Consider the following 16,718-nt stretch of genomic DNA (forward strand, 5'->3'; position numbering starts at 1 on the left):
ATTTATCCAGAATAGGGCTGGGCCATATTATACCGTTCACGGTAATACCGGTATAATGTTAGGCTACGATAGGAAAATGAAATATCGCGATAGAATATGAGTAAACCGCGCATGCGCAGTGCCTTTGTTTTCATACGCACATGGCCGATTGTTGAGTGAAACAGATGAACCAGAATTGGTTTGTAAAAATGGTGCAACTTCAGTGATGTGGAACTGGTTTGGTGTTTGTCCGTCAGATACACGACAAAGCACATTTTTTTGCAGAACATGCAAGCGGCCGTCGGACTAAGATGCCCTTAAATCTGGGAGTAATCTGGGTCCTAAACTCCGAATCTTCAGGTCAAACGAACACTGCAGCATCACTAAGAGTTAAAAACTGTCTAAATTCTTTCATCTTTAATAAAACGATCAGCATTGCTGCTTTACCAGGTGTAACTATGAAGTTTAACTTCCAGGCATCCATGAAAACAAAATGTATTACATTTAACGGAGTTAGAAGCTAGCAGGAAGCTAGCGGAAGTTAGCTCGCTAGTTTCGCTAGTTACCTAAGCATGATATTGCATGTTCTGACTGAGAGATTTCTGAAAAAAAAATCAAACGTACAGCTCTGCTATCACTTCCAACATAAATGAAGACAGGAAACTAAACAGCAGTGACGTTTGTAGGGTTACTGAAGTTGGGCTAGCTGGTATATAATTATGTGCTACGTGATCGCTAGCGACACAGCTATGTTAGCATAACATAAACAGTGAAGCTGGAGGACAAACACTAACACTTTTCCACTTATAAAAGTTAACGTTAAGGTTCCTCATGGTTAGAGACAAATGCAATCGCATGGCAGGATGCTGTAAACGGACCAAACTTCAGTCAGGAGAACAACTGAGATAATCCATCCACAATACGAGGTTAGTCATTAATATACTGCAACAACATGGGAATAGAGCAGCTGCCAGAGAATTCAACATTAATGAATCAATGGTACAGAAGTGGAGGAAGCAAGAAGAATGAGTTTAATAAAGTTTGATTTATCTGACTGCTTTGTTTCGCTTAATGTGCCTTATAATCCCGTGCACCTTATGGTCCGAAAAATACGTACTGCACACTGCAGTTTAATGTTGCAAAGCACCTCTTTTTAACTTCAGTGGATATTATACATGGTTATGCTCAGGATATGTCAGCCCATTTCTACTGGAAATGCCTTTTGGTTAAACTTTCAGCAAGGAATTTGCATTTGCACTGTTACATTTTTATAAAGCTTTAATGTACATAAAAACCAGCTTCTTGTTTAAGTGAAAATAAATGATAGGTTGTCTTTTTGCGCTAGTAATGTTGTGGAGTTGTATTTTGTCTCGCATCAATTATATCGTCAGTTATATCGTTATCGCAAATTTTCAAATATATATCGTGATAAATATTTTTGGCCATATCGCCCTGCTCTAATCCAGAATACCTTTTTTAAAAACAAACAAAAAGACCCCCACAGACCACAAACAGTGGAAGATGACATCATAAACAACTTGTAGACATCTTCATAATAGTTTCTTGTGTGGTAGCAGTAAATAATTATTCATTATTAAAGCTACTTTATGTTGGTCCCTTTCTTTAGGAGTCGCCACAGCTGATGGATGCACATATGTGATTTGGCACAGATTTTACGCTGGATGCCTTTCCTAATGCAGCCGTTTCATTTATCCAGGCTTGGGAATGGAACTGAAGCTGGGTTTGTATCTCTTACAACGAGCTACTAACAATTATTCATTATTAATTTATATACATTTTTAACTAGAATACACAGAATTCAACACAGAATTATTTTTAAAGAGGAAAGCAGTAGCTTCTCACTGAGCAAATATATGAAGTCAAAGCCATACGCTGCATTCCTAATTGCAATACATTAGGAATCAATTCAAAGTGGACACTTAGAGATATTTGTAGATGACAAAAACACAATATTAAAAGACAAGTGTTGCATCTGTGTAACAAAAAATGTTTTTAACGTGTCCCCCAGTAATGGACCTATTATGCTTGATATTTTGCGTGCTGATTTTGACATCACATAGTGTGTTGTGTGACACTTTGCAGCGCTTTGGCCATTTGTGCACCTCAAGATCTTTGTAACCTGGCACGTTGTGCCGTGGCTGCCGCAGCTGGGTTGAAGACACGAGTGTACGATTGTGTGGAAAAACCTTTGCAAAACAACACCCGACAAAGTCTTTGCTTCCGTGTTTTGACTTCTTCTTCTGTGGCGATATTGTCTGAGTGGTGACACCTATCGCTCAGGAGAATACTGCAGTGGTTTCCTGCGCCTTAACGGTGGGTATAAATGTGAGTGACTGTGAGACAAGATTGGGGCCGTGATCATTGCGACCACTGTGGTGGGTTTATCAGGGATTTAAGTCATGACTCATGTATTTAGGTTTCTATATTTAATGTACTACATGCTTATGCTAAGGAGGTAGAGGAAGTCAGCTGCTGATTGGAAGGTTGGTGGTTCGATCCCTGGCTCCCCCAGTATGCATGCCAAATATCCTTGGGCAAGATACTAACCCCGACTTGCTCTCCAATGCATCCATCGGAGTATGAACACGTATGAAGGACAGTAATGCACTGACAGTATAGATTACAGTGCTTGGGTGAAAGGGTGTGTATGGGTGAATGCAGCGTGTTGTACAGAGCACTTTGAGTACTCCAGGAGAGTAGAAAAGCGCTATAAGAATCAGTCCATAAACAACAACAAAAATAAAATGAAACAAAAGAGAGCTGATACTGTTTATATGCTAAAAATGGGACATTGTTGTGGCATTAAAAGGATACCATGCTTTTAAAGGATCTTTTTTTTTTAAAATAAATGATATTACCTAAAAAGAAAAGTGTTTTTCATAATTACATTATTTGTCATGTAAGGTTCTGGTCGGTATCGTGAAAGTCTAAATGTACTCTCTTACAATACAGTAGTCAATACTGGAATTTCAGCAATGACTCCATGTATGATTCAGACGACACCATCATCATTTGACGACTCCGTTAACTACACAGGTTTAAGGACTCATAACGTAAGATGCAAGACAGAGGTGAGATAACGTACAAACAGACGCTTTAATTCACCTAATTTCTCTGTCCTATCTTCAGTACCCTGCTCATCTATCTCTATCCTGAGGGCAGGTTTTCTATTATGTATCAACTCTTTGAACTCCTCCCCCTGCCCTGCCCCAGTCATAAGACCATGATGTCATGGTACAGTAGAGACAAACAGTGTAGCTACAATGAGCTGATCTTTCTGTCTGCCCGTCTGCATCCCCGCTCACTCCCACAAAGAGAGAACACACCATTTGAGCGAAATTATGATGCATACGTTTAAAGCTACAGTACATCTTAAGCATGGAAAACACTATGTGAATTATTTCTTAAAGCAAACAAACAAACAAAAGAACCATCATATAGCTCTGGTTAACTGGACTGGGGAAAAATGGTCAATTCACCAACTCAAATCTCTAAAGTTCAACCGGGTTGATTTTGGAGAATTAAGTGTAAGCAAAGCTTTGACAACTCAAGACTTTCCTCTGATCTGCCTTCACACGACACCCTGTTTGGTGGTCTCCTAGCAATGCGTGCTCTCTTCGTCTCACTCAGTTTTCCACCCACCCCTGTTCGGTTCTTTCCCTCCCTCCCTCCATACCAGAGTCTGATGCAATCCTTTGCAGAGGGTTGTAAATCCATGCCTGCATAAGCTGTACCTCTGCTTTCTACACCTCTCAGAGCTGCTGCTGGTAGCTGAACAGTTAGTACACACATGACATCATCAAGCTGCGCCCAAAACTTTGTTCCAACACAAACAGTGACGACAGTATCTGTGTCAAATTCAAGGTAGTGAATACGTCATAACTGGGCAATAAGGTGACACCAATTCAAAAGCACTTCAGACATGTGACTTAGGGCTTTTTAAGACAACAAACACTGAACCCAAGTCTATTATGCAATAGTCCATTATTTAATTAAGCATTTGTGCTGAAGTCAAATGCAAGAACTATAGTTTAATTAAAAGGAATCTCCGTCGAGCTGTTATCAATCATTAATAACTACAAGATACAACTGAGAGTAAGAAGATTACGCAAGTACAAAGACCTGCGCAGGTATGTTGTATTAAATAATAGCTCAGTCGAAGATGTGGCAAGAAGAAAACAAAATATAGCAAATATGCAGGACTGGTGGAATAAAGTATTCATACCACAATATATTGTATCATTTGTCTTGCAATACAGTACACATACCAAATGCAAATTTTTTATTAAAGTAAGCATGCAGTCTATATAGATTCCCCTACTAAATCACAACTTTACACCACTTATTGTGGCGACACTTATAAAATCTGTACAAGTCAAGTAAAGAGACATTAACCAACATCAACAAGAAAAAAGTCAGGGAGGGGGAATCACAACCTATCATGAGTTGATGACTAGTACATGCTGGTGCCCAAGCTACAGTATGGTTTGGTCTGTGATTTTAGTCTGTTGTTTGGTTGCCAAACCAAGTAACATGAGTGTAATGCTTTGTGGCTATAAATTAGATGTTACCGTTATGAAATTAAAAATAATGGGATACTTTTATTAGGTGTTACATATGATCTTAAAAAGGGTTGTTTTAGCCTGTTGGTAAGTGGTTACTAGGTAGCATGTTAATGTCATAATATGCAATAAAGAAATAACCACTGGCAGGGACCTGAGATAAACCATTTTCAACTTCAAGGCAAGTGAGTCAAGCAACTACTAATGAGAGTAAAACAAACTGGTGTTTAACATATGACCTGGTAGTAAAAACATATAGGGTTATCAAGGGAACTAAGCACCAATTTCAAAGTTTTAGTGAACAGTGTGGATGCAGATTAACGTTCATCTGTGTTGCAGGTTTCGTTGCTGAACTCCTGATTGTGCAAAAAAAGACAGACAGAGATTTGATGCCTTATAGTAAGCTTCCTACGCCTGATATATAGTAACACTTAAACATTTTAGGCAGTAAGCTAAAGTGAGTTTGAGAAAGAAATTTTATTTAATTTTATTTTTGTATTTTAAAAGGTACTCGTCAGGGAGGTTTTTCTTGAAAAACCTGCAACTGTTCCTCAGTGGATTTAGGACATCCCATTTATGTCATCCCAGACTGACTTTAGTGTTCTAACAAGCTCAAGATGTAAAACACTGCACTGATGGGAAAAGCCCAACCTAAAGAGCATCACCTTATTAACATACATTATAATGTATGTACAGAAAGGTTAGAGAGAAGTCTGAAGTCCAGAACTGCATCACATGCACACATGAACTTCTCAAATTAAAATTAAAAAAAAAATCTGCTTCATTCCCATTTTTCTGTTTGATTTAACTTTTGCACATACCAGTACTTATGCATTCATGTGATTTGAACATACCTATTTTGATAGCCCATGTTGTCAGAGAGGGGACAGTGCATAACTATGCACAGGTTTCACTTTTGCCCCATTTCCATGTCATGGAGTCAAATGACATTTGCAAAAAACAGAATAAAAACCAATCAGATATCTTACGTTCTTCTACAGTACCCTGGCTTTGGGTATCTGCTGATACCTAGTAGCGATCCAGTGAGTGTGTTGAATTATTACACTGTATTTTTATACTTGGGAAACAACTGGGGATCTATATGTGTAAGGCAACATCAGTCTTGAGTCAACGCTATCTTTTCCGACTTAGAAAAATTAAATGCAACAAATAAATACATCCGCAACTATAAATTAGCTGAATTGGCTGTTTTTAGTGAAATAACAAACAACAACAGTAAAACAGCAAAGAGATACAGTGGGGCAAAAAAGTATTTAGTCAGCCACCGATTGTGCAAGTTCCCCCACTTAAAATGATGACAGAGGTCAGTAATTTGCACCAGAGGTACACTTCAACTGTGAGAGACAGAATGTGAAAAAAAAAAATCCATGAATCCACATGGTAGGATTTGTAAAGAATTTATTCGTAAATCAGGGTGGAAAATAAGTATTTGGTCACCTCAAACAAGGAAAACCTCTGGCTCTCACAGACCTGTAACGTCGTCTGTAAAAAGCTTTTCTGTCCCCCACTCGTTACCTGTATGAATGGCACCTGTTTGAACTCATCATCTGTATAAAAGACACCTGTCCACAGCCTCAAACAGTCAGACTCCAAACTCCGCCATGGCCAAGACCAAAGAGCTTTCGAAGGACACCAGGAAAAGTATTGTAGACCTGCACCAGACTGGGAAGAGTGAATCTACAATAGGCAAGCAGCTTGGTGTGAAAAAAATCAACTGTGGGAGCAATCATCAGAAAATGGAAGACATACAAGACCACTGATAATCTCCCTCGATCTGGGGCTCCACGCAAGATCTCATCCCGTGGGGTCAAAATGATCATGAGAACGGTGAGCAAAGATCCCAGAACCACACGGGGGGACCTGGTGAATGACCTGCAGAGAGCTGGGACCAAAGTAACAAAGGTCACCATCAGTAACACACTACAACGGCAGGGAATCAAATCCCGCAGTGCCAGACGTGTTCCGCTGCTGAAGCCAGTGCATGTCCAGGCCCGTCTGAAGTTTGCCAGAGAGCACATGGATGATACAGCAGAGGATTGGGAGAATGTCATGTGGTCAGATGAAACCAAAGTAGAACTTTTGGTATAAACTCAACTCGTCGTGTTTGGAGGAAGAAGAATACTGAGTTGCATCCCAAGAACACCATACCTACTGTGAAGCATGGGGGTGGAAACATCATGCTATGGGGCTGTTTTTCTGCCAAGGGGACAGGACGACTGATCCGTGTTAAGGACAGAATGAATGGGGCCATGTATCGTGAGATTTTGAGCCAAAACCTCCTTCCATCAGTGAGAACTTTGAAGATGAAACGAGGCTGGGTCTTCCAACATGACAATGATCTAAAACACACCGCCCGGGCAACAAAGGAGTGGCTCCGTAAGAAGCATTTGAAAGTCCTGGAGTGGCCTAGCCAGTCTCCAGACCTCAACCCCATAGAAAATCTGTGGCGGGAGTTGAAAGTCCGTGTTGCTCGGCGACAGCCCCAAAACATCACTGCTCTCGAGAAGATCTGCATGGAGGAATGGGCCAAAATACCAGCTACTGTGTGTGCAAACCTGGTAAAGACCTATAGTAAACGTTTGACCTCTGTTATTGCCAACAAAGGTTATGTTACAAAGTATTGAGTTGTATTTTTGTTATTGACCAAATACTTATTTTCCACCCTGATTTACGAATAAATTCTTTACAAATCCTACCATGTGGATTCATGGATTTTTTTTTCACATTCTGTCTCTCACAGTTGAAGTGTACCTCTGGTGCAAATTACTGACCTCTGTCATCATTTTAGGTGGGGGAACTTGCACAATCGGTGGCTGACTAAATACTTTTTTGCCCCACTGTAAATCAAATGAAAAATAAAAATGTATTTGGGTCGTTCTTTTAAATTTTTTGCACTAATCTCATTAGGTTGCTGCATAATGCTCTTACAGCTGCACTGGTTGCTCGTCTTCCTGCACATACATGCGCTTACCATGAGGCTGACAGGATACGGCTTAAATGAAGCAATTTTTATGATGTCTCTTTGATTGAACTAAAGACAAGTTTTTAGCTGTATCAACTCACTTGACCCGTTTGTGGTTAACTAAAAAACTTTTGCAAACATTTATAAAAAACAAACAAACCCCAAAACAACAACAACTATTGGTGTAGCAAGTGTAAAATACTTCTAAACCATATTGCTTTGCTTTTAAATTCACTCTGGCTAGCAACCAACACGCTACAGCTGAGGTGTGGCAAAGCAAAGCCTGAACAAGACCACCAAAGATCACCAAAAACCAGTCTGAAATATGGGAACAGCACACCCCTAGAAACATACATCAATATTTATATTTCCATGGAATGAGCTGGGACAGAGCTTACCATACAATCAAATGTGCAAAGAAGAATCTTACTCTTTTTAATTATTTCATTTACACACTACATTCTACTCATTACTTTGGTTGTTAAACTAAAAGTAAATACCTATAAATTGCAGAGTGATGCAACACATACATTGCTCTACTCCACAGTACATTTGAGATGAGCTCTGTAAGCTGACAAGTCAGAACCTGCCTCCAGCTGGTCCACAGAGCCAATGCAAAGCATGGTGTGACTGGTAAACAACAACATTAGTTTGGGACAGAAATCTTTTTGATGTTGCGTAAGGAACTGTCAAGCTTACGGAGATAAACTGGTAATTACTAAATAACTAAACTGATGTGAGCGTCTCAGGTTTATGACCAAAAGGTCAGAAAGTGCTGTTTAAAGGGAGTAAATGATTTCTGCTGAAGACCACGTGTCTTTGTCATTCAGTTCAATGATGATCTAAACCCCAATCTAAAACTAATTTTGTCATTACTTTAACTCATGTTTCTCCAAGTGAAACAGGCTTTGTTGCTGTGCACTGTGTTTACTGTATGCTTTTCAATCTTACCTTTTTCCCACCTTGCTTTTCCACCATGTCGGTGTTGAGTGGGAAGTGGTCCAGCTGGGGGGTTTTAGAACCCCCACCTTTGGGCATCGTTCAGCTCTCCCCACGCCAAGCTTCATTCACGCTGCCATTGCATCGTCATCAACCGTCTGGAACAAAGAGAAAAACAAAATGGTGTGTGGATGGAGGGGAGGGGGAGTTTAGCACCTGACGTTTCATTGAAAACACATTTACACACTGCCAGACGATGCAGCCATTAGTGGTACATCAAGCACTCCACTTTCAACCATTACACCCCTGGCTCTGGAGGAAGAGCATTTAAAGAGGGAGGAGAGCTGCAGCTGTGGCAGGCAAAGGGCTTATCTGTTCACCAGGCAGAACCCAAAGAGCAGTAAGAGCCGCCTGAATACTTAAAAAAAGTTGTTAGAAATCTCTGTTAAGTGTAAACCCAATCAAAGTACAATTACTTTTAACAGAGGCATGCTATTCATATCAGCTACATCTTAAGTGCTGACATACTAGAATTTGGGAATGACAACAGGGCAGACTATGTCCAAGATATTGCATAATGCACATGTTGTGGGCCTTGGAACAGCTGAGGAATGTCTTTAGAAATTTAACCGGCACGTCTCAACAAAAACCCAAACAGCTACTTACCGCCAAAGCTAGCCAGCCCTTGTAATTGTGGGCTTTACCCTGTACTAATTTATGGCATCCTTGCCATAGTGACTAAGGAAGGTGATCCATTGTATTACAGCAACAACAACAAAAACAATCATCTCTGGTATAAGTGGTTTTATTGTAAATTCACAATAAACCATGAGAGTTCTGTACAGTTTATTGTCCTCTGTGTTCTTAGTGTCTACTTTGCCTTACGTGCAAGTACACAACAATATGTGCATTACTATCCACTGCCTTTCCTTCATGGCCGCCTGCTTCACAGGGCCATGAATTAATCATACATTCCTTTCCTCAATTCTCTCCTCTGTAATGTACTTTCTCTAAAGAGTGCGTCCAAATGTGATCATCCCTGTGACTGACTGAGTGAGTGAACAGATGAGGCCATGGCTGCATTATTTTTTCCCTCTACTTTGAGACACTGGCACTCCTATCTTCCCTGGCGCCACTTCCATCTCCACTCCACTCCCCTCCCCCCACCCTTCTTCCCTTCGCTCTGCAGTTATCCTATTCAAAGACTGCTATTTATATCCTTCCAGGCAAGTCAGTCAAGTCAAGACAGCCAGCCAGCCAACCAGATAGGCACACAACTGCAGTGGACGTGCTGACCCCCTTTACAGCTGTAAAGAATAAGACATGAGAAACACAGCAAACCACAGGCACCTTCCTCACAGTTCATTGTTAGTCCCTCTTTGCTACTGGTAGGCACTTGCTGCAATCTCCCTCAACTCCCACCTCTCACCACACCAAACAAAGTGACAGGAAGGTCGACCGCTCTCAGAAATAAACAAACACTGCAGCCACGCACAGACACACACATTAAACTGGGTCAGCGAGGCTTCTAGAACAATAATCTGCACTATTTTGGGACTACTATGATAGATGATAATAGCAACCGAGCATTTCGCTGATATGTGAAACACAAGAAAATGCTGTTTGCAAGCTTGCAGTCACACAAAGGCACACATGGAGAGGAAACCCTGTTCAAAACCAAGGGGCATCATTTCCTGTGTAATTTCATGCCAATAACAAGACACCCAATATCTGCTGACAGTGTGTCTGTGTTTCGCCGCTGAACAGTTGATTAATTTCATATGTCCATTTATGAGTGTACATACAAGATTTCTACAAAATGTCACTTTGGGATGTTTTACAACCAACAGACAAAGTCATTTTCTCCAAGAACAAACTGCAAATTCATTCAACATTACTAAAGAAAATGAGTGTTTGATTAACATTACACTATTTAGTTTAATTTCAGCCTTTATAAGATGATGTGTAATGGAAACCAGACATTACTAACTTGGCAACCACTGCAAAAACTACTCCCACTCAATTACTTGGTGGGTTTTATCTACATATTCAGAAATGTAAGTGATCATGAGCTTGCATATAGTGGGAGTGCGTTAAAGTGGTGCTGAATAGTAATCTAGGCCAGCGAACAAAACAACTTTCAGGTGTTAACGGTTGAAAAGAAGTTTAAGCATTTGCTATCTTTAAGGTGCCAGAAACATTGGTGACCCATAAGGAATGATCAGGATTTCTACATTGATTAGTCATAAAACGCGGCCTTCAAACCGGAGACAAATGCAATATGATAAAACACACTGAGAAATTCCACACGGTACACTTTTGTGCCACTGACTTTGCCTAAACCTACTTGGTGTCAGGTGTTCCAATTAAGGAGATGAGATTGTAAGTGTGGCTTAAGAGGTGTCACTCCCTATAAATAAAGGCATACAAAGTCTGATTACTGTCAAAGCCGTGTCTTTTCGAGAGAGATCAGTTGATGTGAACCATGGCAAGATTGCTACTACATTTTCAGGCTAGAAGCATTTACAAATGGCTAGAATTCAGGTCCACTACCTGGGAATGGGCGTCCTGTAAAGAGCACACCAAAAATAATCCCAAATTAGGTGAAAAAAGACCAAAAGGTAACAGCAGAACAACTGCACAAATCTCGACAACTTGTCCACAATAAGAAGAAACACTGAATAAGAATGGTGTTCATATCAGGACATCGCAGCACATCTGAAAAGACTCTCCAGATATTTCACAAGACTTGCTGGATAATGTTGCTAGATAATATTCTGTGGACATGTGAGATCAAAGTTAAACTTTCTGGCAAAAACCTAAGGGACTTCCAAACTGGAAGAAGAAATTTTTTTTTTTCAATGGAATGTCACGACACAAGACCATGACCTGAGTTTAAGGCAACGAAAGACAGGGTTACAGAGCACACAAGAAAGTTAATAATAAATTAAAAGGATAATTTTAGAACAAATCCCTTAGCTACTTGTGACATAACACGAAGAGGGCTGTTCAACCAAAGCATCCCAGAATTATTAATTAACGCACTCGATTTGTAGTGAGGAACCGTCCTCACGTCTTCCTCATCTCTGTCCTGTTACTCATAAGTAGCTGCAGGATAATCTGAGGGTTTTTGTTGTGGCTGTATGAGTTACTAAATTCAACAGTTCATTTACATTTTCCAGCCTAGCTTTTGTTTGTGTTTTACAAAGTTTTGTCAAATGTGTTTGTTGTAACGGTGTCCCATTTCAATTCTCTTCTCTTCACAACTTTTGGGTTTGCAAAGTAGATATATAAAATATGCATTTCAGAGACAAATCATCTGTAGTTACATTTTTAATCAACGGGGCAATACATTTTAAGTTTATAAGCAACCAATTAACTGTTGCCTGCTGACTCGCTCCCTGACATCAGGGGTAGGGAGAAAGAAACAAAAAAAACACGCACTGCACTGTTGAGTTTTAATGTATTATGCATGACGTCAGCCAAGTTAGACGTGGCCATGGAGATAACTGCAGAAAGGAGTGGTGAGTGTTGAGCCAGAGAAGCAATCTCTTCTAAATGAAGGACCGGACCTGCCAGTACTACTCTCCAAGCTTCTCTCACCCCTGAATAAACACACACACCATTCTTTCTATGCCCCCTGTCCCTCTCTCTCTTCATCCTCCTGTAGCATCCTCTCTATCCCGAGCCACTCCCTCTGCGGTCAGATGGAGGCCAACACTTCAGCATATTGCAGCATACCATGTGCATACTTGCAGAAGCACTGGGACACATCACAAGCACACTTGCACTGGCATGAGGTCAACTTCAAGAGTTAGTTTACAATGGTTTCAAAGCCTACAAGGCAGATAAAATAGAAGAATGGACATAAATGCAGTAGCATTTAATAAAAGGGCACACAGCTGTGAATTTATTTCTTTTAAAGCACAAGGGACATTAGTGTGCCCGCTCATACAAAATTAATGTTCTATTTAAAGATAATGTGTACAGTGACGCACATGGAGTTTTCTTATCAAGCATATAAGAAGTGCTGTTATATAAATGAAAATGCTATTGCATATATCTGCTGCAATAAAACTGCAAAACACCTCAACCTCAAAGGCTCACAGACCAAACTCTACCATAGCCAGCACAACCAAGCAGCTGCTCTAATACAGACAGACAATTTTGATTATGTATGGGGAAAACAGAGACATAAAGACACAAACAACTATAGCAGAGGTACAGGTGCAGATTTGAAAAGCAATTGTTTGCCCCAGCCCCGCGCCACTCCCAACTCTCAATGTACACACAAAAACACACCTCAAATTTTCCACTCTGACAGCTGAACAGTGCAGCAGCTGCACACAGGGATGGGCATGTTGCTGTGTCTGCCTGTGCTCGTGTTTGTGTGCGTCGTGCGTGTATCGACCTCGCTGCATATTGCACAATCAGATACGAATCAGCACCGCGCACACAAACACACACACACAAACTGCCAAGCAGTCAACTCGTATCTTGATGTTGGCTAACAGATGTGCCATGACTTCTCCATTGTATCATAAATGGTGAAACAAGTGTTATGCAGGTCAAATGTCCTCATAGCAGAGATGCTCAGGAGTTGCAGTTGTGATTCTTTGCATTCTGGATCTAGAGCTCTAGTAAGATCAAGGCCTTTCAAGTGTACTCAACCAAAGACACCAGTTCAAAATAATGCCTAAGAACAGATACTGACACAGCCTTGATTTAGCATGACTCACCCCTAAATACTGTGATACGTTAGAGGATTACACAAACTGGTAAAGCAATACAAACTCCCTTTGGCAGAAATGTAATGGTGAAAAACATCTTTTAGCATCTATATTTAAAAGATAATAAAGATCTTAGTTGGGAGCACAAATCCTCATATCTCCTGCTAGGTTATCCATTTGACAATTCATGGTGAATTTACCAGTTACAATTCCACATAAAAAGTGCTGATGCAAAATACATTTTCAGCCCCAACCTATTTACCTCAAATACAGATTTCTCACCAGTAAAAAAGCCACAGAGTTTTTCCACACTTGGTAGTTATTGGAAAAAGCAGACCACTTAATTTTGAGTACAAGGAGAAAGCATCTATGTTTGTTTATAATGAAGAACTTTATTTTCTTATTAATTTTGAGGGTGCAATAGGAATTTAAGTTAAAATTTAACACCAAATAATCATATTTATTCTGCCTCGCTTCCCATTATTTAGATTTGATATATATTATTGTATTTTTTATATATATATATATATATATATATATATATATATATATATATATATATATATATATATATATATATATATATATATATATATATATGCTGTATCCTGGCAACCAAAGCCCAGCTTGGCTGCTCAGTCCCTGACCTGGGCCCATTAACTTCATTATAAACGTGTGTAGAGAAGAAGAGAATGACACATGAACACGCACACACGCGCAATCGGGCGATCGTGGCTCAAGAGTTGGGAGTTCGTCTTGTAATCGGAAGGTTGCCGGTTCGAGCCCCGGCTTGGACAGTCTCGGTCGTTGTGTCCTTGGGCAAGACACTTCACTCGTTGCCTACTGGTGGTGGTCAGAGGGCCCGGTGGCGCCAGTGTCCGGCAGCCTCGCCTCTGTCAGTGCACCCCAGGGTGGCTGTGGCTACAATGTAGCTTGCCATCACCAGTGTGTGAATGTGTGTGTGAATGGGTGGATGACTGGATATGTAAAGCGCTTTGGGGTCCTTAGGGACTAGTAAAGCGCTATATAAATACAGGCCATTTACCATATGTGCTAATGTAAAAACAAGCACAGAGAGAAGATGCATTATGCGAAAAAAGAAAATACATGCCTACAAAAGACGCAGAATTACTTTGTGCATAGTGCTGTATTAAAGAACTGTGATTATCTCTGCTTCTGCGGGTGGAGGCCAAGCTTCTACAGTTTTATTAAAAAAGAAAAATAGAAAATCACACATGAGATATGCTAACTACTTTGCATTTTCAGCAAAAAAAAAAGTTTCTGGTAAAATACGACGTTATGAGATGTGAATCTTTTGTGCCTTCTCTACTTTAAAGTCAATGTTATGCTTAAATGCTGATTTGAGGATGACCACATCTGGATATGACAAAATATATCTGAAATGTGAGTGGGAGTGGTCCTATTATCTAGGAGGAGAGAGAGCCAGGGAGCAAGAGAGGAGTGAGATGTGGGGAGGAATCCAATCACTGTCTGATTTTCTATTCTGAGCACGTCCACTCTCCCTTACACCTCTCTGTTCCATCCAATAACAGCTCAGGGCTTGCTGCCTGCCTGCCAGTCTGGTAAATCACGCTGTCTTTGCCAGTGACCTCGCTAAGATAGTGGCAGGCCTGTATATATATGCAGCTCGGCTGCAGGAAAGGCCAGCGACAATCTAGTGCATTTTGGCTCTCTCCTCTCCAGTCCCTCAGCTTCATCAGTGCTCTGACTCATTCTCATTTCTTTCCTCTCACCTCTCTGAGTACTTCTCTCTCATCTGCCTTTCTCTCTATTTTCAACATCTCCCTTTCTCCCCCCCCCCCCCCCCCCTCTCTAAAGCCTGACATTGCCACAGCAACGTGTGAGCACACATGCACACACGCACACACACAGAAGGCCTGTTGCCTAGCAACTAACAAATGAGACAGATGCAGGCCTATCAGAAGCCAGTGAAAGAGCTGTGGACCGAGAGAGGAAGCCTATTGATAGAAGAGTGCCTCTGCATATCAACCTCAAGCAACGAGGTTTCAATCCCTCCCTGACCTTTGGATCCTCATTTGATCAAAAAGAGATGTTTCACTCAGACTGATATGTGCTAACCAATGCCTCTTCTAGCAATTACTTGTATATATTAGATATTAAATTAGATATTGTATATTACATTGACATTTGAACTAGGGCTGCAATGATTCGGCGCCATAATCCATGACGTGGAATATAAAAATTAGTTGACGCCGAATTTCATCGTCAACGCGTCATACTCTAAAACCACGTAAATGGATTTTTGTAACTGCAGTACACTACGGGAAACTATAGGGGGAGGATCACCTTTGTCGTCTGCCAAGACTGCACTCAATAGTAACGAAGAAGAACGTAGCACGAACAGCAAACCGAGAGGATGTAAGAAAATTGAGATAAAAAAAAAAACCGCGAAAGCATTTCACAGAAAACAAACAAAGCTAAATGCAGACAATGAAAGCAGAGCTTTGCGTCCATGACAGCTCTACTGCAGTCCACGAGCATTTAAAACGCCGGCACCTTGGAGCTGTGATGTTGACTCTGAATGGATCCGTTTTAGAGAGTTAAGTTCGTGTGTGGCCTTGATATCTTTTTCATCTTCATGTTTGTACAGTAATATTTATGTTAGCTCACTTGTCGGAAGCTTCTCAGGATGCTTGCTAAGCAGTTCAGCATTTCAGTTTTGTTAGCTAATGATTGAAATGCGATAGTTAAACAGGAGTAGCTACACTGCCTCCTGTTTTTTTTGTTGTCCACATGTCCTCTGCAATTGTGAATTCATCTGTAAACTTTGTTGACTTGTAATTTTGGACTGGAAAATAAAATCTTTTCGATTTAATTTGAAGCTTTATTTGAAATAATGGACATAAGCCATAAGCCATTTAGTTTCCCATTTCCACATTATTTTTGTGTCTAGATACTACTAGCAATTTAATTTGTATAACCTAACATTTTAATTAATTTCATTTTTATTCTGACAGTCCTATGGAGTAATGTTAAAAATACATTTGATTATTTTCAAATTCATACGTTTCCTAGGTCTTTATTCGTAATTTGCTGTGGGACAGAGCAGCAGGGTAATATTCACAAGTGGGCAGGCTTGAGCAGGTGATATACTGGACCCTAGAACAGGAGGTATGCGTGCAGGAAGATGAGATAAGAGTTACTGAAATAAGCATTGAATAATTGACCAATCAAAGAAAAATTAGGCCGATTAGCTGACTATCAAAATAATCGGTAGCTGCAGCCCTAGTTTGAACACTGCAAAATAGTCAGGAGAATAAAAGGGGGAGAAATAGGGAAAACATTAATGCATTACCTATCAATATACATTTGCAGATCTATCACAACAATGACAAACACCCACAAAAGTGGCACAAAATTATCAATATAGCATGGCATTATTTATTTTCACATGTCAAACCTCTGACTGAGAGGTTGTTAAGCAGGATGGATGGAAATACCAGTATGTTTGGGAATCCCATG

The 16,718-nt window shown here is 40.3% G+C and overlaps 1 protein-coding gene across 4 annotated transcripts in view; it reads right to left on the minus strand.

The window, feature by feature from the left end:
• ankrd11 (ankyrin repeat domain 11) overlaps positions 1 to 16,718 on the minus strand; it is a 117,787-nt gene that overhangs the window by 22,465 nt on the left and 78,604 nt on the right. For all 4 annotated transcript variants that reach the window (XM_086289132.1, XM_086289140.1, XM_086289148.1 and 1 more), the window contains one exon: positions 8,497 to 8,642. In XM_086289132.1, coding sequence (XP_086145258.1) covers positions 8,497 to 8,583 — 87 coding nt within the window. In that variant the 5' untranslated portion in view covers positions 8,584 to 8,642. The remainder of the gene's footprint in view (positions 1 to 8,496; positions 8,643 to 16,718) is intronic.

The sequence above is a fragment of the Aulonocara sp. 'chitande type north' Nkhata Bay genome, linkage group LG1 (genome assembly GCF_057382095.1).
Source record: "Aulonocara sp. 'chitande type north' Nkhata Bay isolate Kocher_YH1m ecotype deep benthic linkage group LG1, A_spYH_male_GT1.1, whole genome shotgun sequence".
NCBI classification, from domain to species: Eukaryota; Metazoa; Chordata; class Actinopteri; order Cichliformes; family Cichlidae; genus Aulonocara; species Aulonocara sp. 'chitande type north' Nkhata Bay.